General features: G+C 36.6%; 1 protein-coding gene across 2 annotated transcripts in view; it reads right to left on the bottom strand.

Moving 5' to 3' along the window:
* The window catches only part of ACSS3 (acyl-CoA synthetase short chain family member 3), a gene marked incomplete at its 5' end in the record, with an annotated part of 191582 nt that overhangs the window by 155989 nt on the left and 10043 nt on the right, over positions 1 to 25550 (bottom strand). For both annotated transcript variants that reach the window (XM_080935711.1, XM_080935710.1), the window contains one exon: positions 7966 to 8110. In XM_080935711.1, the coding sequence (XP_080791837.1) occupies positions 7966 to 8110 (145 nt within the window). The remainder of the gene's footprint in view (positions 1 to 7965; positions 8111 to 25550) is intronic.

Genomic DNA, 25550 nt, shown 5'->3' with positions numbered 1-25550 from the left:
AAATAACCACCAGGTTATCATCTAAGCTCTTAGTTATTAATGATTTAAGGGCTAGGTGTACCCTACTCTGAGTGGATGCTATATACTTGTTTTTTTTTTTAATTGAACAACTTTATTTTAAAATACAAAGATAAATGTACAAATTTAAGCATTTTTGCATAAAAGTATACGAATGCATTTTTGTCAGTACTTCATTTTTTAAAGGTTTGATAGTATGCCTTAAAATCTTACTAGTTACAATGAGCCTAAAGTACATGTAAAACAAGATGTAACCTGAAAATAGTCAAAGTTTTCTTGGTGTGTAAAGATTAAGCATAATGGTTTTTCTTATTTCTTTTCTTTTTTTTTTTTTTTGGCCTTTGTTTTTCTTGAACTTCATATAGTCTGTGAGTTGTTTCTGGGGGTGTTCAGAGCTTTCTGGGGTTAGTATCCAATTATCAGTAACTGAATATTATGTCTGTTCTTTTGTGACTGGGTTACCTCACTCAGGATCATAATCTCTAGATGCATCCATTTTCTTAAGAATTTCATAAAGTCATTGTTTCTGGTGGCTGAGTAGTATTCCATTGTGTAAATGTACCACAATTTTTGTTTCCATTCATCTACTGAAGGACATCTGGGTTCTTTCCTACTTCTGGCTATTATAAATAGGGCTGCTATGTACATTGTGATGCATGTGTCATTGTTGTATGTTGGAGCTTCTCTGAAGTATATGCCCAGAAGTGGAATAACTGGGTTTTCAGGTAGTACTATGTCCAATTTTCTGAGGAACTGCGAGACTGATTTCCAGAGTGGTTGTACCAGTTTACAACCCAACCAACATTAGACAATTGTTCTTCTTTCTCTGCATCCTTGCCAGCATCTGCTGTCATCTGAATTTTTGATCTTAGCCATTCTGACTGGTGTGAGGTTGAATCTCAGGGTTGTTTTGATTTGCATTTCCCTGATGGCTAAGGATGTTGAAAACTTCCTTAGATGTTTCACAGCGATTCCATATTCCTCGATTGAGAACATTTTGTTTAGCTCTGTACATCATTTTTTAATAGGGTTGTTTGATTCTCTGGTGTCTAGATTTTTGAGTTCTTTGTATACCTTGGATATTAGGCCTCTATCTGATGTGGAGTTGGGAAAGATTTTTTCCCACTCTGTTGGCTGGCATTTTGTTTTCTTGACAGTGTCCTTAGCCTTACAGAAACTTTGCAATCTCATTAAGTCCCATTTGTTAATCTTTGACCTAAGAGCAAGAGCCATTGGTGTTCTGTTCAGGAAATTTTCTCCTGTGCCTATGTGTTCTAAGGTTTTCCCTACTTTCTCATCTAATAGTTTTAGTGTATCTGGTTTAATGTGGAGATCTGTGATCCACTTGTACTTAAGCTTTGTACAAGGAGATGAGAAAGGGTCTATTTTCATTCTTCTGGATGCTGAGTGCCAGTTGAACCAACACCATTTGTTGAATAGGCTGTCCTTTTCCCATTGAATGTTTACCACTCCTTTGTCAAAAATCAGGTGATCATATATGTGAGGGCTCATTTCTGGACCTTCTATTCTATTCCATTGATTCATGTGCCTATCTCTGTACCAGTACCATGCAGTTTTTCGCACAATTGCCTTGTAATATAGCTTGAGGTCAGGGATAGTGATTCCTGCAGATGCTTTCTTGTTGTTGAGGATAAATTTAGTTATTCTAGGTCTTTTCTTGTTTCAGATGAAATTGCACATTGCTCTTTCCAACTCAATGAAGAATTGGGTTGGTATTTTGATGGGGATTGCTTTGAATCTGTAGATTGCTTTTGGTAACATGGCCATTTTTACAATGTTGATCCTTCCAATCCATGAGCATGGGAGATCTTTTAAGTAGGATTATTTGATTCTCTGCAGTCCAAGTTCTTGAGTTCTTTATATATATTAGATATTAGCTCTCTATCAGATTTAGGATTGATAAAGATCTTTTCCCCATCTGTTGTTTGCTGTTTTGTCCTTTGACAGTGTCCTTAGCTTTACAGAAACTTTACAATTTCATGAGATCTCACTTGTCATTTCTTGATCGTAGAGCATAAGCCATTCATGTTCTATTCAGGAAAATTTCCCCTGAGCCTATGTGTTCTAAGCTCTTCCCCCCTTTTTGTTCTATTAGTTTCATTGTACCTGGTTTTGTATGAAGGTCTTTTATCCACTTGCACTTGAGCTTTTTACAGGGAGCTAAGAAAGGATCAATTTGCATTCTTCTGCAAGGTGACTGCCAGTTAAATTAGCACCATTTGTTGAAGAAGCTATTCATTTCCCATTGAATGTTTTTAGCTCCTTTGTCAAAGATCAAGTGACCATAGGTGTGTGGGTTTCTGGCCCTTCAATTCTGCTCCATTGATCTACATGCTTTTCTCTGTACCAATACCATGTGGATTTTTATCACAATTGCTTAGTAATACAGCTTAATGTCAAGAATAGTAATTCCCCTGGAAGTCCTTTTCCTTCTTTAGAGATTTGAAGTTCTTGTTATACACGTCCTTCACTTGCTTAGTTTGAGTCACACCAAGGTATTTCCTATTGTTTGTGACTATTGTGAAGGGTATGGATAGTAGGAAAAGAAGAGGACGAAGAATGTGAACTAAGAGGCAGAGTAAATATCTTTAACAAAATTGTAGAAGAAAACTACCCTATCTTTAAGAATGAGATGACCATGAGCATAGAAGAAGCCTACAGAACTCCAAATAAAGTGGACCAGAAAGAAATTTCTCCTGACATAAAATAGTCAAAATGCCAAGTGCCAAAAGCAAAGAAAGAATACTAAAAGCAGTAAGGGAAAAATGTCATGTAACATACAAAGGCAGACCAAGAAGAATCACACCTGAATTCTCAACAGACACTATAAAAGCTAGAATATCCTGGAAAGACATCATGCAGACCGTAAGAGAACACAAGTATCAGCCCAAGCTGCTAAACCCAGCAAAACTCTCAATCACCATAGATGGAAAGACCAAATAATTCCAGGAAAAAACTAAATTTACACAATATCTGACAACCAACCCAGCACTACAATGAATTATAGGCGGAAAATCCAATACAAGGAGGGAAATTACATCCTGGTAAAAACAGCAAAATACCTAAGCAAGAAAACCAAAAAAAAAGAAAGACAAACAAGCACATTCTATCTCTAAAAGCAAAAATAACAGGAAACAGGAAGCACTATTCCTAAATGCCTGTTAACATAAATGGACTAAATTCCCCAATAAAAAGACATAGGCTAACAGACTGGATACATAAACAAAACCCAGCATTTTGCTGCATACAGGAAACTCATCTCAGAGACAAAGACAGACACTATATCAGAGTAAAAGGTTGGGAAAAAAACCTTCCAAGCAAACGGCCCCAAGGAGCAAGTTGGAGTGGCCATTCTAATATAAAGTAGATTTTCAACCAAAAGTTATCAAATAAGATAAGGAAGGACACTTTTTACTCATTACAGGGGAAATTTGTCAGGGGAAACTCTCAATCCTTAACATATATGCTCTAAACACAAAAGCACCTATATTCATAAAAGAAACCCTACTAAAGCTCAAAAAATACATTTCACCACACACAATAATAGTGGGAGACCTCAATACCCCACTCTCACCAATGGACAGATCATGGAAACAGAAACTGAACAAGGACACAGTAAAACTAACAGAGGTTATGAACCAATTGTAATTAATAGATATCTACAGAACATATCATCCTAAAACAAAAGAATACACATTCTTCTCAGCACCTCATGGCATCTTCTCAAAAACTGACCACATAATTGGTCACAAAATGCACCTCAATAGATATAAGAAGATTGGAATACTCCCATGCATCCTATCAGACCACCATGGTTTAAGGCTGGTCTTAAATAACAACAAAGACAACAAAAAGCCCATGTACACATGGAAACTAAACAATGCTCTATTAAATGATATCAGGGTCAAAGACGAAATAAAGAAAGAAATAAAGGATTTTCTAGAAGTTAATGAAAATGAAAACACAACATACCCAAACCTATGGGATGCAATGAAAGCAGTACTAAGAGGGAAACTTATAGCTCTCAGTGCTTCCTAAAAGAAACTGGAGAGAACATATACTAGCAACTTGACAGCACAGTTATATAAACTCTAGAACAAAAGGAAGCAGATACACCCAAGAGGAGCAGATGGCAAGAAATAATCAAACTCAGAGCAGAAATTAACCAAATAGAAACAAAAAGAACCATTCAAAGAATCAACAAAACCAAGAGCTGATTCTTTGAGGAAATTAACAAGGTTTATAAACCCTTAGACAAACTAACTAGAGGGCAAGAGAGAGTATCCACATTAACAAAATCAGGAAGGAAAGTGGAGACATAATAACTGAAACTGAAGAAATCCTACTACAATAGTCTATATTCAACAAAGCTGGAAAATCTGAATGAAATGGATGAATTCTTAGACAGATACCAGATACTAAAGTTAAACCAGGACCATGTAAACAATCTAAATAATCCCATAACACCTAAAGAAATAAAAGTAGTCATCAAAAGCCACCCAACCAAAAAAAGCCCAGGTCCAGATGGGTTCGGTGCAGAATTTTATCAGACATTTATTGACAACCTAATACCAATACTCTCCAAACTATTCCATAAAATAGAGTCAGATGGAACACTACCTAACTCATTTTTGAGGCCACAATAACCCTCGTTCCTAAATCACACAAAGACCATACAAGGAAAGAAAACTTCAGACCAATCTCACTTATGAACATTGATGCAAAAATACTCAACAAAATCCTTGCAAACCGAATCCAAGAACACATCAAAATGATCATTCACCATGATCAAGTAGGCTTCATCCCTGAGATGCAGGGATGGTTTAATATACTGAAATCCATCAATATAATCTACCATATAAACAAACTCAGAGAAAAAACCACATGGTCATCTCACTAGATTCTGAGAAAGCATTTGACAAAATTTAACACACCTTCATGTTAAAAGTCTTGGAAAGAACAGGAATCCAAGGTCCATACCTAAACATAATAAAAAGCAATATACAGCAAACCAATAGCCAACATCAAACTTAACTGTGAGAAGCTTGAAATCAGGGACTAGACAAGGCTTCCCACTCTCCCCCTCCCTATTCAACATAGTACTGGAAGTCCTGGCCAGAGCAATTAGACAGCAAACGGAAGTCAAACGGATACAAATTGGGAAGGAAGAAGTAAAAACATCACTGTTTGCAGATGACATGATAGTGTATGTAAGTGACCCCAAAAATTCCACCAGAGAAATTCTACAGCTGATAAACAAGTTCAGCAAAGTGGCTGGATACAAAATTAACTCAAACAAATCAGTTACCTTCCTCTACTCAAAGGACAAACATGAAGAGAAAAAATTAGGGACATCACTCTTAATATTTAAAATTTCCCTATAGATCTTACATTGACTCTAATGTTTATATATATATATATATATATATATATATATATATATATATATAAAATTAAATATGCTAATAGGGATAATATTTTCACAGTGCAAGAGTAACACATTGTATTCCATATGATCTAACATGATTTAAATGTACAGTTATCTTAAGCTTTTACATTCTCCAAAAGATGGTGACAGTAAACACTAATCACAGGTGTACTCTTTTATTCTCAGATTAAAAACCTCTTCTAAATTGTTTAAATGTGGACCTATAAGAAAGTATGTGGTACTTCATGCAGTTTCTATTTCCTTTTACATAACACTGTGGGTCTCATATAACATAAACACGTTTGGCAATAGAATAACTTCCTTGCTTGATTCCAGTGACAACTCTGTGTATTTCATTTCACAGATACAGATTTTCTATCTGCAGAACAACAAACACACCAAGCAATATAGTGTAGCATTCTGTTTAGGTTTTATCTTTTTCCCTGTCTTGACTTACTCAGCATGTAAAGTCTTTCTGACTAGACTAAAATTTCATTTTTATGCTCTAGAACAGTGGGTCTCAAAGTGTGGGTTATGATCCCTTTGGTGATATAGGGCCTTTTCAGATGGGTTGAAGATCAGATACCTTTCATATCAGATATTTATGCTATGATTTGTTACAATATGGAAATTACAGTTATGAACTAGCCACAAAAGTAATTTTATAGCTGTGGGTCACCACAGCTTGAGGAATTATATTAAAGGTTTGCAGCATTAGAAAGGCTGAGAACCAGTGGCCTAGAGTGAGAGAGCGAATCCCAACTGCTGGTATAAAATATTTCCTCCACATTTCTGATATTATATTCTTGTAATCTAAATATGGCTAATTAGGCCATTTGGCCATCATGACACAATATGGGGAAATTTTTCCAACAAAGGTAATTAGCAATGTTTGAATGTATATGTATTCATCTCAACCTAGGCATGATTGCTACTGGCGATTTGCAAGTAGATGTCAGGATGTTCCTAAACATGTTCCAATGTAGATGATGACTCTCCTTTACCCCATTAAAATTTCTCTGATGCAAATGTCAATAGTGAGATAAGAAATAGTGTCCTGCAATTTTATTTGCCCTTAAAATGATATTCAGTGAAATTCTCACAAGGCTGGAATAATTTCCAATCATCCAAAATACTCAAACTCCTTTAAAATTACTTCTAGCATTTTTGCATGTTTTAACAATAGCAAGAAGAATATTATCATCCATTTATGGACAACATGATTCACCTAAGACCATATATAAAAAGAGTGAGTGTGACCAAGGGATGAACACAAAAAAATTCAAAGGAACAAATGTTGTAGGAATAGATGATTGTTCATAGCGATGGCTTAGTAGATAACATGCTTGCAGCACAAGGCTGAAAATGAGTTAGGGTCCCCAGCAACCACTTAAAAGCTGGATATGTGGGCACATGTCACATCTGTCACCTAGCACTGGGAGGAAGGCAGATTCTAGGAGCTGAGTAACCAACAAATCTAGCCAAAGGAGTGATGTTCAGGATCAGCAGGAGACCCTGTCCCAGAAACATAGGAGAGTAACAAAGGAAGACCCCAAATCGACCTCAGGCTTCCAGAATGCATGTGCACCTGTGCCGTCATGTGCATACACATCCATATACCACATCTGAGAAAAAACAGGAAGGTGAGAAGAAAGAAGAGGAAATGTATAAATGGATAAGAATATTAGGAAATTAATATTAGATTATGAATGAGAAATGAGATCACCTTGTCCTCCATGGGGATCAAGATTTTACCCTTCAATTAAGAGTATGATACAAATACATTTTAATTCAAATATATTTACATTACTTCTTCCCTTTTGACTCTCTTGTCAAGCCTCTTCAATCAATCAGTAGAAGAGCCAATCCCCAGGGAAGACGCTTTGCCAGCTACACAGCCAACAAAAGATTAATATCCAGAACACACAAAGAACTAAAAACAAAGGGGGCTGGAAAATTAACTACCCAGGTAAAAGTGGGCTACCGAACTCAATAGAGTTTTCTAAAGAAGAAACAAACCAGCCAAGAAATAAATTTAAAAGTGTTCAACATCCTTAGTAATTAGAGGAAAAAACATTGAAACTGCCTTGCAATTTTAAAAAGCATGAGGAAGAAAAACCGATATGATAATATGGCAGGAGCAATGCGAGGAGAGAAGAGAATAGGAGACTATCAGTCATGTGAAAATGAGGAGTAGCATCTTTTAATCACAGCGGTGGCCATGGGGGTGGATATCAAGGGCAAGAAAAGCATTTAGATTTACTCTGAGCAATTGGCTTCTTCTCCCAGTTCTTCTCCCAAACAAGTACCTTCCAGGACTATAAAATATGAATGAGTGGATTAAGAATAGAATGTAACTAACTTGTTCACAGACAAACAAGTGATAACTTCAACGATTATAAAAATGCTAAGACATATATGGCTTTGTAGTGACAACATACATTACCTATATAACTTCTGTATAACAACCAATATGGAGAGAACGTTTGTGACATTACCTGCTCCAAGACTTCCTTATAGGAGATAGTTGCTTTGGTGTCTGTAACAGGACTGTCGTAGATGATAGCAATCTTATCTCCTTGGCCATTTTCTATGTGCCGATCAATAGCATTGTAACAAATGTTAAGCATCCCCTCCACAAACCTGAAACACAGTGGAAAGAAAAAAGAATGATTCCCTTCATAATATAGTTGTTGAGCTACTTTGCTACATATATCGCTGCCAGAGATTTCCTTAGGACAGTGTTTTCTACAGCGTGTCGTGTCAGGAAATGAGGACGGTAAAGCACATATTTAAAATGACACCCAGAGAACATTTCCACTTGAATAAGTATGGATTTATTTCAATGTATAACAGAAAAAAAATACACTGCCTACTTTCAACTGACAGCTTTGTGAATATTGTGCTAAGGATGAAAGTGGAGGCTACAGCAGCTGAGCAATATACTTTATAGAGGTAAGATGAAGCCTATGTAAGTAAGGTGCAGAAGCATTAAAGATTATGAATAGAAACATGGCAGACATGTGGTGGAAGTCCTGCTAGCTATTACAAATAAACAAACACTAGCAAAAGCAGTCTTTTGAATATAATGTCACAGCTAGTTTCAATTGTCAACACACACTTAGAAAGAGACAACCCTTACTGATGAATTGTTTTCATTGGAAGGTCTTGTGTACATGTCTATGAGGGCATTTCTACAAAGTGTTCATTAATAGTAGGTTGTCCAACCCAATGCAGACTATGCCATCCCTGGCCAGACAGACCTGAACTATGGCTTCAATATGCTTGGTTCATGGGAAGTGATACTATTAGCAGGTGTGACCTTGTTAAAGGAAATGAGTCCCTGTGGGGATGGGCTTTGACTTTTTCATGCTCAAGCTATGCCCATTGTGGAAAAAAGAGTCTTCTTCTGGTTGCCTGCAGAAGATAGCCTCCTCCTCATGGCTGCCTTTGGATCAAGGTGTAGAACTAGGCTCTTCCAGTACCGACTCTTCCTCAAGCTACCATGCTTTTCACCATGATGACAATGGACTAATCCTCTAAAATTGCAATCTATCCACAATTAGATTAAACTTGCCTTGGTTATGTTGTGTTTTCACAGCCATGAAAACATAACTAATTTAGTAAGCAAGGGAAAACAAGCCAATAAATAGAATTCTTCCATGTCTCTGCTGCAGTGCTTGCCTGAAAGTTCCTGCCTTGAGTTTCTTTATAATGGACTATAACCAGCCCCACATAACCCATTTTCACAGGCCACACTGGCCAATGAGTCAGCTAGGTCATCTTCAGACTTTCACTAATCCTTGTCACCTCAAAACCCAGTCTCGGAGACTCAAGCCAATCTCTGTAGCAGACTATAAACTGTGGCCTCCTTGCTGTTGCTGCTCTTAATCCCAAGGGATTAATCAGATCCTGGCATCCTATCTTGATTCCTTCCCTCCTGTGGACTCCTTCAGACACCCACTTCTAGCCCATCTCCACCCCTAAGTGGGAGCTTCCAATAGCAGAAAAAAGTCTAACCAACTACCTCCCTCCAACTCTCATGTTCAAACCTACCAGAACCTCAGAAACATTCTCTACCAGGCAATACACAGCCAACAAAATACTCTACAAAGCAGAGAGGGCAGCAGTAACCCAGGAATGGGATACCAACCTAACAAAAACAAGTCAAAATAGCATCCACGAGTTTTCAGCAAATATAAACTCAGATTCTAGAAGGCAGCATAAAAACATAACAGCCAGGGCCAAATGTTTCCACTAAAGCCCAACAATCCCATGATGGTAGATCCTGAGAAATACAAAGTAGGCGAAGCACCAGACAACAACTTCATAATAGCCTTTTTGAATACTACAGAGGCCCTTAAAGAGGAAATGAGTAAACTCCCTAAAGAAATCTATGGGAACACAGAAAAACACCAGAATAAAACGAAGAAAACAATTTAAGATTTTCAGGTGGACACAGAGTCAATAAAATAGCCTAAAACTTGGGGGGGGGGGTTCTGGAAATAAAAAAAGATAGGCATTGCAGTAGAATATGCAAGCCTCACCAACAGAATACAAGAAATGGAAGAATCTCAGATATTAAAGATGAGGTAAAGGAAATAAAAACCTCGGTCATGAAAAACATTAACTTTAAAGAAGGGTGGGGAGAAAAGAAAACAAACAGACCAAAAAAATCCAGGCACCCCCCACAAAAAGAATCTGGGAAATTATGAAAAGACCAAATCTGTGAATAACAGAAAAGAATTTTCAACAAAATCATGTAAGAAAATTTCTCCAATCTAAATAAGGAGGTGCCCATCAAGGTACAGAAGAAAAAAAAAAAAACAAATAAACCAAAACAAAGAAAAAAACAAAAACAAACAAACAAAAAAACCAGAAGTCGACTGACCAGAAGAGAAATTTCCTTAGTCACACAGTAATCATAGCACTGAACATACAGCAAAAAGTATGTTCATACAGCAAAAAGATGCATGAGAAAAGGACCAAATATCATATAAAGGCAGAACCATTAAAATAACATCTGACTTCACAATAAAGAGTCTAAAACCCAGAGGTCCTGAAAAGATTTGCTGCAGACCCTTCAGAGAGCACAGATGCCAACCCAGACTGCTATATGTTTTCAATCACGATAGAAGGACATTCCACAGTAAGTCAAATTTAAGCAGCGTTCATCCCTGCAGAGGGCAGGAGAAGAAAAACATCAACCTGAAGAGGTTAACTGTGACCACAAATAGAAGGAATAAAGAATATCAGCACAGCTGCCTGGAGGAATAGCTTTGAGCTTAAGAACATTGGATGTTCTTCCAAATCACCCAAGTACAATTCCCAACACCCACGGGGCAGCTCACAACTACCTATAACTCCGTAGATCTAATACCCTCACACAGACAGACATGCATGAAGAACACAAATACACATAAAATAAGAACCCATAAATCATTTGGGAAAAAAAATTATCAGCTCATCAAACCAGGAGAAGAAAAACCACTGCAACACAGTAACAGAATCAACTAACACTGCTCATTGGTAACTCTCTCAACATCAAGGTCCTCAATACTATAATAAAAAGAAACAAGCTAACAGAACATGTGCGAAAAGAGGATTTATCCATCTGCTACATCCAAGAAACACACCTAAACAGCAGAGACACCTTAAGGTAAAAGTATTTCCAAGAAAACAGACCTAAGAAGCAGGCCAGAGGAGCCACTTTAGTATCTGACAAAATAGTCTTCAAACCAAATTAATCAGAGGAGATTTAAAAAAAAAAAAAAAAAAAAACGATGCTACATACTCACCAAAAGAAAAGTCCTCCAAGGGGACCTACAATTTCTACAAATCTATGCAGCAAACATAAGGGCACCAAAGTTCATAAACACTACCACAGCTTAAATCTCATACTGATCCTCACACACTGATAGTCGAAGACTCCAGTATTCTACTCTCTCCAATAGACAGGTCACTCAGACAGAAAATAAAGATATGCTGGAGCTAATGTCATAAGCCAGTAAGGCCAAACAAATAGTTATAAAACATTTTATCCCCCAAATAAAATCATACACCTTCTTCCCTGCACATCGTGGAGCGTTCTCTAAAATTAACCATATACTTCAGACACAAAGCAACTAACTGTCTACAGACACAAGGAAACTGAAATACTACCCTGCATCCTATCTGACTTCTGTGGGTTAAAACTGGGCATCAACAACAAAAACAAAAGAAAGCATACCAACTCAAGGAAACTGAACAACTCATCACTCAATGAATAATGGGTCAAGAAGAAATTAAAGCCATCCTAAAATCAAAGAAAAATAAAGCACAACATACCCAAACCTATGGACCCCATGAAAGTATCCTTAGCTGAAAGGCAGAGAGGACACATGCCTCGATTTTGACCAAGAAGCTGTTTCCAAATTGACAGCCAACTGCAAAAGAAAATTTAGTTTTACCTAATGGACTGCTACTGTGGTGCAAAGTACTTTTAGTGATAGGCTACTAGAGAATACTGCCATTGATCATCTTTCCTCTAGCTTTGTGCTTAGCCTAATACCACCGCAGGTGCTTCAGTGTACCTGTGAGCAAAACATGGATTCAGCAAATCCAATTCTGAAAATACTGAGCACTACTGGTGCTGTCGATGAAACGTTGGATATGCTCAAGGTGGGAGATACAAAGCAGGCGTTAAAGAGCATCCTCAAACTGGCCAGCCCGCCCTCAGCTGGATGTGAAGTGACACTTAAAATAATTAAATATCCTTCCTTAAGCCGTGGGATAAAATGATGTGATTTAGATGACATAAATAACTGATTTCTCTATCCTGATTCATTTTCCCTTTAACTGACCTGACACAATCAAATAATGTTGACTTAAAAAAAAAATAGGTCTTTTCTTGAATTCAGACAGGAAACACTGCCATGTTGATACATCCCACTACTACCAACCAATCACAAGCATTTCCAAAACTCTCCACCTGTACTTCTGCAACAGTGTTAACCATATTGTATTCGCAAGTGCTCTTCCACCCGTGTGGTTTTTGTCGGTACACTGTAAGCTCCCTGAGAGCTGAGACCCCATCATCCTGATGCAACAATCTTCTGTGTGCTTACAAATGCGTTTGTCAGTAGCTGGCAAATGTTAGCAACTCATCAAGAAAAATGTCATGAAGGATCCAGGTACATTCACTCTCCACTTTAAAAGAAGAGGGAAGAGTCACCTAGGAATACCAAGGGTATTTAGTTAGGAAGGGCAGGAAGCTGTGTTTGAAATCAAAATGTTTAGACATCTCAACTGGTGTCAGTGTCACGACATCATGTTTATTCATCACTTACAAATAATACGTTTTCCTGTTCTCCAGCTAGATGATGAGCTTATTTCCCAGATCCATTCATTCAGCAGCATGACAGCATGGTTTTTGTATTTTTTTGTTTTGTTTTTCTTCTTTTTTTTTCTATTTTTACATTTCACAATTCTATGGTGTTTTTCTCTTTAATTTGCTGTAGAATTCTGCCTCCTTCAGATATGTTTATAATTATTTGAGGCATTTTTAATGGTGGCTGCTTTAAAATCCTTGTTAGAGGAGTCCAAAATTGGTGCCACCTATGTGCCCTATCTATTAGATCATCTTTGTCACACATGCTGACATTTCCCTGGTCTTCGGTATAACATCGTGTTTCAACTGTACCTTGGACATTATGGATTTGTTGTTACATCTCTCTGTGGCTTGTTTAAATATGAAATTTTAATCTTCTGCTTACTTCTGGCACAGTGTAGCTGGAAAAGGAGACACTTCGTTCTCAACCTATGTCTAAGTTCTGGATATTATTAGGATTCCTTGATACCATATGGTTAGGAAATGACCTTGGGTAAAATTCAACTTTCAAACTGCATCTTCATTCTCCATCCTCAGTACGAAGGTGTTTCTACATTGCTCTTCCCCAGGTGACCTCTTAACCAGCATAAAGGTTCTAACTAGCTCACACCCTTACTTACCAGACATCAGTAGAGAAGGCAGCACCATTGGGTTGTTTTCTTACAGCCTGGCAAATAAAAATAAAAATAAAAAATAGATCCCTAGATACCCTGCTCTGCTTTTCTTGGTGAGGACTCTATTAAAAACAATATTTTCTGTACAGTTGGAAAAGATTAGGACACTTATCATTTAGAGTTTGCTGTATAGGTGGGCTTCCTACTTTCTGTTTTTTTCCTAGGAAAGAAGTGAGGAGTGTGGTTTGTTTTTCAGTGTGTGCTCCGCAGTCCTTGTAGGTTGTCAGCTTCTCTAGCAAACAGATTGTGCTATAGAAGCCCAAAGACAACATAGAGAATTCATTCTCACCCCACTCCCCTGTCCTAAATTCTTAGTTGGTCACCCTCATGTGTCAGAAGTCTCCCTATTTGGACTTGAATTATAAAAGTCTAAGTTTTTCATCGTATTCAACCTAAAGAAGAAGGTGAAGGGTGTTTTCTACCTAAAATCAAAACCAGAAGCCCCTAGTTTTTTTCTAATCTATATTCTTAGGCCAATTCTTAATGTGCATAGACCCATTAGAACAACAAAAGACCAGCAAGATGACTCAATAACCTTTAATCCCCAGCACACATGGACAAAGTCGTGGTTTGTCTGTAACCATAGCAATCCTAAGTGAAAGTTCAGGGGGAGACTGTAGGATTGTCCAGACGCCTATGAGTCAGCAAGCCTGGAATAAGTAAAAATAAATTAGACTCTGCCTCATATGTAAAGGGACTAAAGATGTAGCTTCATTTGTAGAGGGCTTGCCTAACCTGCACAAGGCTGTTGGTTCAGTCCCCAGCATGGCATGGTGACATTCTTGTGTCATTCCAGAACCCTGGTGGTGCAAGCAGTTCTGTTAGAAGATTACTTTCATCCTTGGTTGCACATTGAGTTCAAACCATCAGGCCTACATAAGATCCTGCCTTAAAAACATATATAAGGTGGAAAAAGAACAATCTCCTAAAAGCCATTGTATGACTTCTTACATGTGTACTTTCACATGCACAAACTTACACATACACACATGCACACTAAATTTGAATTTTTGCTTATTGTTTCTAAATTTTTAATAGATCCATCTTTACATTACTATAACTTTATAATTTCTAATTTCCTCTTTTAAGACTATGCTTAAAGAAATTTAGAAAACACATAAGGTCCTCTGGGGAACTTAGGAAGAAAATCCAGAAGAAGAAGGGCTTGCAAGCAATGTTCAGCTGAACTGTGCTGCAGGTGTGAGCAGGGCAATGTGGCTCTTAAGAGCAGCACAGATTCTCCAAACACAGGGATGGCTGGATCAAACAGTGCGTGGCTGGATCAAGTGAACTGTGAGGGACTCCTTGGCTCTAAGAACCCAACTATTCTACTGTGATGAGATGTTTGTTTCTCTTTAAGTCAAATCACTTCAGTAAAGGTCAATGGAAAAGCAACATGCTGTCTTGCTACTGCCGCTACCAAATCCACAGGCAGCTCTTAAATGAGAGTCTCTCTCCTATTTATAAAAATAACTAATACTCCAGAATTACACCTTACAGAACCTTGTTTCTCTTTCACAGTGTAAATATGGCTCATTGTAAAGATAATGTGTTACTCTGACACTGTGTTTAGCACTGTACCTTGGGCTCTCCCAAAGGTCTGACATTGTTTTTAATAAAATTTGTTGAATGATGACACACTGGTCTATTCAATCACTAGTCAATGTTAACACCGTGGCTGAAAAAAAATGCCTTTCACGGATTTTTTCTATTTATTAATCATTTTATTTGTTTATATTACACATGTTATCTCCTTCCAGTCTCCCCTCCAGGTACCCCCCATCCCATTTCCCTCCCCTTGACCTCTAAGAGAGTGCTCTCTGACCCACCCACCCACCTACTCCCACCTCACCCTCTAGCTTCCCCCTTCTCTGGGGTATCTAGCCTCCACAGGACCAAACCCCCTCTCTCATTGATGCCATGTTGTTCTTTCCCTGTGCTCAAGACATACTGTTAAGTAAATTTTCATTTACTATTTAAATATTTTAAAATATAGTATAATTAAAAATGCTGTCCTAAAGTATGCTGTCCTTTATGTGAATGGGAGATAGATAGCATTTAAATTGACGTAATAATTATCCTGCCACAGAAAGATGAGTTGAATAAATATAAACTCTGTCTCTCAGTTCCATGATACCATCCTACTTTATAAGAACAAAACATGGTCAGGCTTCACAAAGGAACTTGTGGAATTCTAATCAGTAAGCATTCCTTTCCTGCCCATTCACATCCACTCACTAAAGGCCCAGGAACCTTCAGGTTACCCTACTGAGCATCAGAGACAGGTGCTCTCAGCCACCCTTGCTATTTATCAAGTGCTTGACACAATAATCACACTTATATAATACATCCAAAGAGTGACATTAAAATTCCCTTTAATTGTTAGGAAACTAGATCTACAGAATGTCACAGTTATAGACAATTTCAAGAAGTAGCAACTGCCTGGATGCGAAGGGAGATCATATAGGGAATCAGTCACTGAATTATATGACAAACAAGTATCGATGACCTTGGGGAGATAGATGGCTCTAGATAGAAGATGGACTGGGTTGCCCAATGGTCACAGATGGGATGGAACAGGAGTGGGGACTGTAGTGGAAACTGAGGCTCTGAAATTAAGGATACTTGAGAAACAGGGCTGGGCTGTCTTCCCTTAAGAGTGTACAAGTCTGTTACCTGGTTTCCAGCAAAAGAAATGAAAGTTTAATACTAAGGAGAAAGAAACTGAAAATTAATGGGATTGATGTTTATGAGAATGTAAATAGGGGAAAGATTAGGTTATTCTTGGGAAGGTTAAGTGCTTTAGTATTTTAGTACTAGGTACTTAACCTTCATGTTCTGCTAGATTACTAGCTTCCTTCAACCAGAGGCCTCTGATAACCTATTCATGAAACAAAGCAAATGCTCAAAACTTATTTTTATGTAAACTCTACAAGTGTGGATGAGCAGAAATCAAGTAGTACCCTTCTGACACATTAACACAAATAGGAGAAGAGTCCCATGAGTTAAAGTTTGCTGTTCAACACAAACAATGGCTAGCTCAAAAGGCTACTATTACACATGAACAGAGAACGCATTAAGCACATTCAGAGAGCATCATGTTGCTCTATTCACACAGTGACATCCTATCTAAATTGCAGGCACTTGGCTTCGGGCAGTAGCAACTGGCTGTTCCAGGAAACCCTCCAAATTGGGTAATTGCTTACTTGCAGCTGAATAATAACCCTATGTTAATCTAACCACTAGGGATATTGCTTTTTTTGTTTGTTTGTTTGTTTGTTTGGTTAGTTAGTTGGTTTGTGTGTGTGTGTGTGTGTGTGTGTGTGTGTGTGTGTGTGTGCATGTGTGTGTAATTGTTTGGAAAGAGCTTCTCTTTGAAGAACAATTAGTTGGACAAAAAAAAAATTGGAGCAAATAGGGAGATGTTCTTTATTCCTCCCTATCCTTTTCCATGAGTATCTATTCTTAGAACCTATCACATAAGTTCTGAGCACAGACCAGACTGCTTCAGCATGAAAGGACATCACACACATCCACACCCCAGCCAGATCAGATCAGAAGAAAGTTGAATGAATTGGCAATGGCGAGAAATGCATCCCAATGCAAGAAGAATAGAAAGAAAGGCTTTCCGGAAATCAATACCTGTGATCTGAAACGGATCCACTGTCAGTAAAGAGAAAGGGCATGAATGGATGATCCTCAGCATTCTTAGGTTGTGAGTCATGACTGACTGTAAATTCAGAGAGGAAGGTGAAGACACAAATTTATCATGGTTCATTTGCCTTTTACGAGTAAATGCAGGAACAACAGAGAATTCAAGAGAAAAGGAAGACAGCTTGGTTCATCATGGAAGAAAGATGTTATAGGTAACTTGATTTTAAGGGTCAGAAGTAAATAGTAAGACCAAATACAATTAAAATTTAAATTATGTGTTGATTAAAACGAACTATAAACCAAACGAACATAGCAAAGTAGTTCCTTAAGGGCAAGCAAACTTCTTCCTTCAGCCAGCCTTCCCATGATAATAAGTATTAATATATAATAATATATTAATATATTAGTATATTATTAGATAATAATTATTATTAATAATAATATAAATATTAATATTAATATATTATTAGATAATAATATATTAGGTCCTCCCTGTACTGACTCAGAAAACAAAAAAAATTAAGAGGTTACAGAGAGGCAGATTGCAAGGCTGAATAAGTTATCTTTAAAAAGAAGCCTACAATTCATGATGTCACAAGCTGGTAACCTGCAAGAAATTGCAAAATAATCTCAAGAAATAAAAAGTGGTCTGATGGCAAGGTGTGTTCATCGATACTGATGTGTGTTTGTTCGAAGAGGAAGAAGATGCCTTCCAGCCCTTAATTCCAGTGATCGAAAGAATCAGAAATCAATGACAGATCTACAGAATGAGGAAGTGGAAGATGAGAAAAACAGTCATGGTGGCATCAGGGAGGAGTCCAACTTGTTTGCTTGTCGTTATGACATTCTTAAGAACTTGGAGAGAAAAGCAGGGCAGATGTATAGAGATGAAAATAAAGGTTCTACTGAGAAATATGCTGTTTTCTAGCATTGCTTTCTGTCTAAAGTTATAACTCATGAAAATTAAGGGAGTGGAGCTGTTAGGGTCAGTGAGAACCCTGTGAATTAAAGCCAATATAGTAGAGAAGTAACAGAGACGAATAGAAACAAGATAGTTTCTCAGTATGTTCACACTGGGAAAAGACACAGAGAGGTCCAAGGACTACTTCACAAAAATCCACGATTTGGAGTCATGATATAAGATTGCATTTTAAATACAGAACAGTGTGAGTCAAGGTGTGTTCTTTTTCATGGCTCATCCACCATCAATTCAGCTCTAATCTCTTCCTCACAGATGCCCAAAATTATGTGAAATCTCTTTTGGAGAAAAGGCTTCCATGCTAACAGTTTTCAGATTTGTCCTTCTCCCAGGATAAGAGTCACAAAGAAATTCTAATTTGAGGAATGCATTGTTCCTAGAGTGTGATGTTTAAAGGCAGGCCACAAGTACATAAATACCATCATTTTGTTCAGGATAATTATGGAAACACTGCAATATTTTGATGAAGCTATCTTCTAAACTGAGGGCTCCCAGAGGCAACCCCTATTTGTTAACTTATCCTGCCCACTATTCAGAGAAGTGCAGAGAGACATTGATTGCAAACTGTTATTAACCAGGAATATTGTGATCCATCAATTTCTAATACCTATGGATTTTTTTCCTTAAGCCTTATATAATATTTTGTGGTTGTTCAAAAAAGAAAGAAAGAAAGAAAGAAAGAAAGAAAGAAAGAAAGAAAGAAAGAAAGAAAGAAAGAAAGAAATGGTAGAACCTGGAAAGATTCATAGGGCGATTGGCTGCTATATTTTTTCATTGCCTATGGGAAAAAAAAGATTCAGATAAACATGGCAGAATGCTTAGATTTCCAATGCCAAGTAATAGCTATTCTTTCAGAGTTTCTTGCTTTTGTAAAAGATAAATACTCTGAAAAAGACTGTGAGGACTTATCTTGAATATTAATTTTAGAGAACAATTTAGTAAGAATTAACAATTTATAATTACTTTTGAGTTAGATATTTTTTAAGAACTTGTCACAATGAAGTAAAGAAATGGAGAGAACAGAAAAACAAAAAAAAAAAAAAAAAAAATCTATCCCACAAAGTACAGTGATAAGGGAACTGGAGGACATGAAGAGGAACTAAACAGGAAATGAAGAACTGCACCCAGAAATATCTACAGCCAAGAAACACTTTTAGCAAAGTAGGAGGATACAAAATTAGCACACAAAACTCAGTAGCCTTCCTATATACAGATGACAAATATACTGAGACAAAAAACACACAAAGTCTGAATAATTGTAACCAAGCAAATAAAAAAGATGCATAAAGAAAAATGAAGGCATTGAAGAATGAGATTGAAGGCACCAGAAAATGGAAATTCAATACAATATCCATTAATATTTTTACACAAGTCTTCACAGAAATTTAAAAAAATTCTACAACTTCACATGGAAACACACACAGACACAAACATTCACACACACAACAAACAAAAAAAAACAACAAAAAAAGAAATACCAGAGTAACTAAAACCATCTGTGTAATCAGGTTTTCTATCATCTTAATTAGGATTTTTATTGCTTTGACAAAACACGATGACAAAAAAGCAAGTTGAGGAGGATAGAATTTATTCAGTTTAAACTTCCCCATTGCTGTTCATCACTGAAGGAACTCAGGACAGGAACCTGGAGGCTGGAGATGATGCAAAAGACATGAAGGAGTACTACTTACTAGCTTGCTCCTCATTGCTCGCTCGACATGTCTTCTTATAAAACCCAGGACCATCAACCCAGGGATGGCACCACCCACAATAAGCTAGACCCTCTCCCATTGATCACTAATTGAGAAAATGCCTTACAGCTGGATCTTATGAAGGAATTTGCTCAAGCTAGGATCCTTCCTCTCTGATGCCTATAGCTTGTATCACGGCTGCACACAAAAACCCACCTGTTTGCCATCCGTAATAATAGAAGAACTGCTAGAGGCATCACCATTGCTGTTGTAAAATTATACTACAGAGCTATAGTAATATAAACAATATTGTATTTGCATCTTTAAAAAAGACACATTGATTAATGGAATCAAACTGAAGAGCAAAATATATTTCCACATACCTACAGATACCTGATTTTTTAAAAGAAGGCAGACATATGCATTGGAGAAAAGACAGCCTCAACAAATGGTGTTGATGAAATGGGATGGCTGCATGTAGAAAAATGAAAATAAATCTATGCTAATCACTCTGTATGAAACTCAATTCCAGGATTAAAGACCTGAAAATAAGATCAGATACCCTGAATCTGATAGAAAAGGAAGTGGGGAGATAGTCTTGAGCTTATTGACACAGGAAAACACTTTATGAACAGAACTGAAATAGCAGTCACTAGATTAGCAATTAATAAATAGGAGCTTATGAACCTGAAAAGCTTCCTTATGGTAAAGGGCGTATTATCCAAACAAAATGCAGGCTACAGAATGGGAAAATCTCTTTACCAGTTATACATCTGAAAGAGAATTGGTATCTAAACACCAAGAAAACAAACAACCCAATTTTAAAAAGGAGTAGAGAACTAAGCAAAGAGTTTTAAAAACATGAAACACAAATGGTTGCGAAACAAGTAAAGAAATATTAACCATCCTTAGCCCTGAGGGAAGTTAAAACTTAAAGCTACTTGGAGATTTAATCTTATCCCATTCAAAATGGCCATAATCAATAGAAGAAAAGACAACACATGCAAGAGAGAATGCAGGGAAGGTAAAAATTGATTCATTGCTGGAAGAAGGGCAAACCAGAATGGCCCCTATAGCAATCAATATGGAGGTTTCACAGGAATCTGGGAGTTGATTTATTTCAAGTCTAGACAACTTTTGGACATAATCACAACTGAATCTATGGCCTACTATGAAGATCTATTCGTCCTTATTTATTGCTTTGTTTATAATAGCCTGAAATTAGAAGCAGCTTATATGTTCATAAACTGATAAATCGATAATGAAAATGTGGTACATTTACATAATAGAATACCATTTAGCTTAAAAGAAAATTAAAAATTTCAGATAAAAGAATAGAGCTAGAAAAAAAATACTCATTCTGAGTGAGGTGACTGAGAATCCTTTCAAAAGAAAAATTGCATATTTTCTCATACATGTGTATTCTAGATTTTAAGCTTTTGATAGTATGCTACAATTTGAGTAACCCCAGAGGTTAGGTAACTAGTAAGGTATAAGGAGGTAGAAGAGGATTCCTGAAGAAAGACAAACTAAAATAGTGTTGTGGAAAAATAAAGGAAAACTAGAATAGGTGGAGTCAGTAGAAATTAGGTGGGTGGGAAGGGTAAAGGAAGGAATGTGGAGGGAGGAGCAATGAACTAAAGGCCATTTGAAAAACCATGTGGAAACTTCCCACTTAAGCAGCTCCTCGAATTTATACATATATGTAAGAAATCCAAATAAAGTTACCAAATGAAAAAGGAGACAATGTCCCAACTAGCCATCTTAAACCGCAAAGTAATAACCTTTACTGTCAGCAGCTGGTTACAACTTGTTGGGTCATTGGCCAATGGATCCCCCTTATATCACAGGTTACTGGCAAAGCTATTGATGTCTCTCAACAGCCTGAGGGTAAAGCCCTATTGTGGAGGACAACACTTGTTTGCTACTTACAAAGGAGACTCCCCAGAAAGGAAAAATGAAAAGGACTTGATTCTTGTATCTACTGAAGGACCCACTAGATGGAAAACAGCTACTGTCTGCTAGAATAGAACCTGTTTGCACTATTCACACGTCAACAGTCAAAGGCAGTTCAGACAAGAGTTGGTGATAAAACTAAATGGACTTTGTGACCCATATTTCACAAGTTAATAACTAGATACTTCCTATCACCTATTTACCTTATTAAATAGCTCACCTGTGAAGCTGCCTTGTTATAAACAAAATACTTTTCTTTAATAGATTAGATGGTTTTTCAAACTCATACTTCATTTGGACTTTAATCTAGTACGTGGGATACTACCTGGCTCATAAAAGTGCTTAGTACATATTTGACCAATGACCAACTCAAGAAAAACGTAGTGTAAATGAAGCAGGAAGTGAATAAGAGAATAAGTAAATTACAGAGCCAAGACAAATGTCAAAAATATTATGTCGAGTCCATAAACATTATACAAATATAAATATAGAGGTGTGTATGCATACAGATATATGCACAGTTGACTTGTTTTTAAAGTTATGACACTTATTTATAATAAATTAAAAATAAATAAATTAGGGTTACTCCAGGTAAGTATGATAGGAAGTGAACCTGATGCACCTTATAATTTAACAAGTGTGAGTTTGCAGCCCAAATCTGATGTCTATAGGTTAAGACCATTAGACATTTAAGTAAATGGCCTGAATTATTTTTTTTAACATTGTCTGGTATTGAAATATTAAATAACTATAAAATATATTGTTTATTTTATAGCAAAAGCTTAGAATCCTATTGCTCTTTAATACACACCTAAATACAGCACATACTTGTTTACACAAGCACACACATAAATATATACAGGCATGGGAAATTCAAATTTTATGTAAGACAGTTTCTCATCCTGTGGGTCATGGCCCCTTAGGAAGGAATAACCCTTATATATGAGTTGGGTAAGAACATGAAAAAACATAGATAATTACATTAAGATTAATAAAAGTAGCAAAGTTACAGTTATGAAGTAGCAATAAAAATAATTTATGCTTGGTGTCACCACAACATGAGGAACTATACTAAAGGATCAGAGCATTAGAAAGGTTCAGAAGTACAAGTTTAAGAAAATTTTATTGAAAAGTGCTATTATTTTCAGAAAGTATGGCCCTTGAAATAATTAGGTATTTCATAAGAAAATATAATATTCATTATTGTAATTTTCATTAATTATAAATTTTAAACTAAGCTGTTTATAAACAATAAAAATTCAGTTAAAGAAAAGCATCACATTATTCATAAGGGCAATGCCCCAAGCCCCTCTTCCACAGGTGAGGACAGGACCACAGGTATCCTGAACATCTGCAACTTGGATTTAAAGATACATATTTAATACTCTCTCTCTCTCTCTCTCTCTCTCTCTCTCTCTCTCTCTCTCTCTCTCTCTCTCTCTTCTCTCTCTCTCTCTCACACACACACACACACACACTCACTCACTCACATACGCACATGCACACACACATACATACACACACATATATGCATATATATGTATATTTATTGATTTTTTTAAAAATAATTGGTACGAGTAGAGCATGAAAAGCAGATGTCTACAATTAAATAAAGATGAATAAAAGAATTTTTTTGCCTAAATAGCACAAAGAATAGATAACAAGATTCATGTGAGTCTTTAAGAAATAACCACTAAAGATTTTAGGTTAAAAATCATTAGTCATACGAGAAGAAAATAAAGTGAAGAGAACTTGTGAGTCAGCTCTAAGAAAACAAAGAGACAGGCTTAGCAAGGAGCCTGCTCAAAACATGAGCACAATAATTGCTACTTTTACTATTGTTTGTTGTTGTAATTACGGTGTGATGATTGTCATGATTGAGAGGTAACACATCCTCTTGGAAGAAAGGCGTGACTTAGTCACAAAATAGAGGATAATTACATATGCATTGACTGTTCAATAAATTATGAGTCCTACTTCTCAGTATGGCTCATCTTTAACATATTGAAATGAGGAATCTTACTTTTTTTTAGATCATTCATTTCCCTCAAATGGCCACAATTTTGGTTGAATAACATAGAGAAGTGATAGAGACTACAACTAGTTCTGAGAGATAGATGAGACATAGATAAATAACAGATAAAGACAGATGGATGATAAAGATAGACTGAAATAGATGATTGATAAATAGATGATAGAGAGATAGAGATAGATAGATAGATAGATAGATAGATAGATAGATAGACAGAAATAGATGATGATGATGATGATGATAGATAGATAGATAGATAGATAGATAGATAGATATGAAAGATAGAGAGATACATAGATACACAGATACATAGATACACAGATATATAGATACATAAATATGGCAGGCAGGCGGACAGATAGATACATGGGTGGGTAGATAGGTAAATGGATAGATATTCTTGAAGCTGAAAAAAAAAATCTGACTGTAAAGACTCCTGAGAGATATATCTCTGTACTCTACTAAGCATGTCATTTATCAAAGTCTGTCTAGCTTGAATCCTGCTTCTTGTATATGCAGAAGAAAGCATGGATCAGGACAAAGAGTTATGGGGTCGGGTGGTGTGAACTACCACATGTAAATGTATTCGAAGGTAAACCAAACCAACAACTTTCATAACTGCAAACATACTACAAGTCCTAACATTTTAATGAGTGCTTAGAAGAAAAAGATTCAAATATTCACACTTAGATGAATTAATTAAGCTATTTATCACCATCTTCTTACAAAACAAACATTAAAACATACTGCACATGATGAATAATGTGGTCATTATAGATTTTCCTTAAGCCAGAAACTAATGGGGAATTCTTAGTATGAAGATTAATACTGCTTTCCCTTTCTCTGGAAACAGTAATTGTCAGCTGATTTAAGGCTCCCTCCCCACCATTAGGTTTGCTGTGCACAGTAAAATGCAGTTTGTTTTATCAGAGGGCATATATTGTTGCGCAGCTACTATGATTATTTATCAAGTATTTCTGAAATACAAATCCAGATTATTTTTATTTTTCCTATACCACTTGTCCTTACATACATAAGTCATTTTTATATGTTTCAGAGAAAAACAGATACATGAAGAAAGAAATGCTAGATTTAATTGAAATTGTCATAGAAGCAATATAGTTCATGTATTTAGAACAAATATAGGCTAGATTCAAATTGAGATTTGTCGAAGTGCTGGGCATTGTCAGACCCCTGACAAGGTCTGTTCCTTCATTTCTACATCCATATAAAAGGCATAATGCTGTTTTAATGTCATATGGTTGTAATAATATTAAGCAAGGTAAAGCACTCAGTACTGTGTTTGCCCACATGTGGTTAAACAAAGGATGGCTGTGTTAATGCTCTAACATTGCCTGTGTTCATTAAGACATTTAAAAATGGCAACCAGCCTATAAATTATTTCCTCTTAACCAACAATAATGAAATGACTTGTATCATAATGAAATTTTCAGAATTATAGTAGCTTAAAAAAATTGTCTGCCTTTCTGTGGTTCTGAGCCGATTCCCCAAAGCACTGCATTCTATTTCAATGTTGCTAGGCAATCTACATTCAGTTCGGCGTGCATGGTTGGCCTCAAGGCTTAAAGTTGTAGCAATGACATGCTTCACACTCAAGTGACAAGTCTTGCTCTGCTTGTTACATTATCCAAAGCTCTTCACACAACCACATGTATCCAGAGAAGCCCAGCCTTTGCCCTCCACTCCATGGAGTCCAAGGCAGACAAC

This window comes from Micromys minutus, assembly GCF_963924665.1.
Source record: "Micromys minutus genome assembly, chromosome: 22".
Lineage (NCBI taxonomy): Eukaryota > Metazoa > Chordata > Mammalia > Rodentia > Muridae > Micromys > Micromys minutus.
The sequence above is the reverse complement of the archived record's forward strand: the minus strand, read 5'-3'. Positions and strand labels throughout refer to the sequence as shown.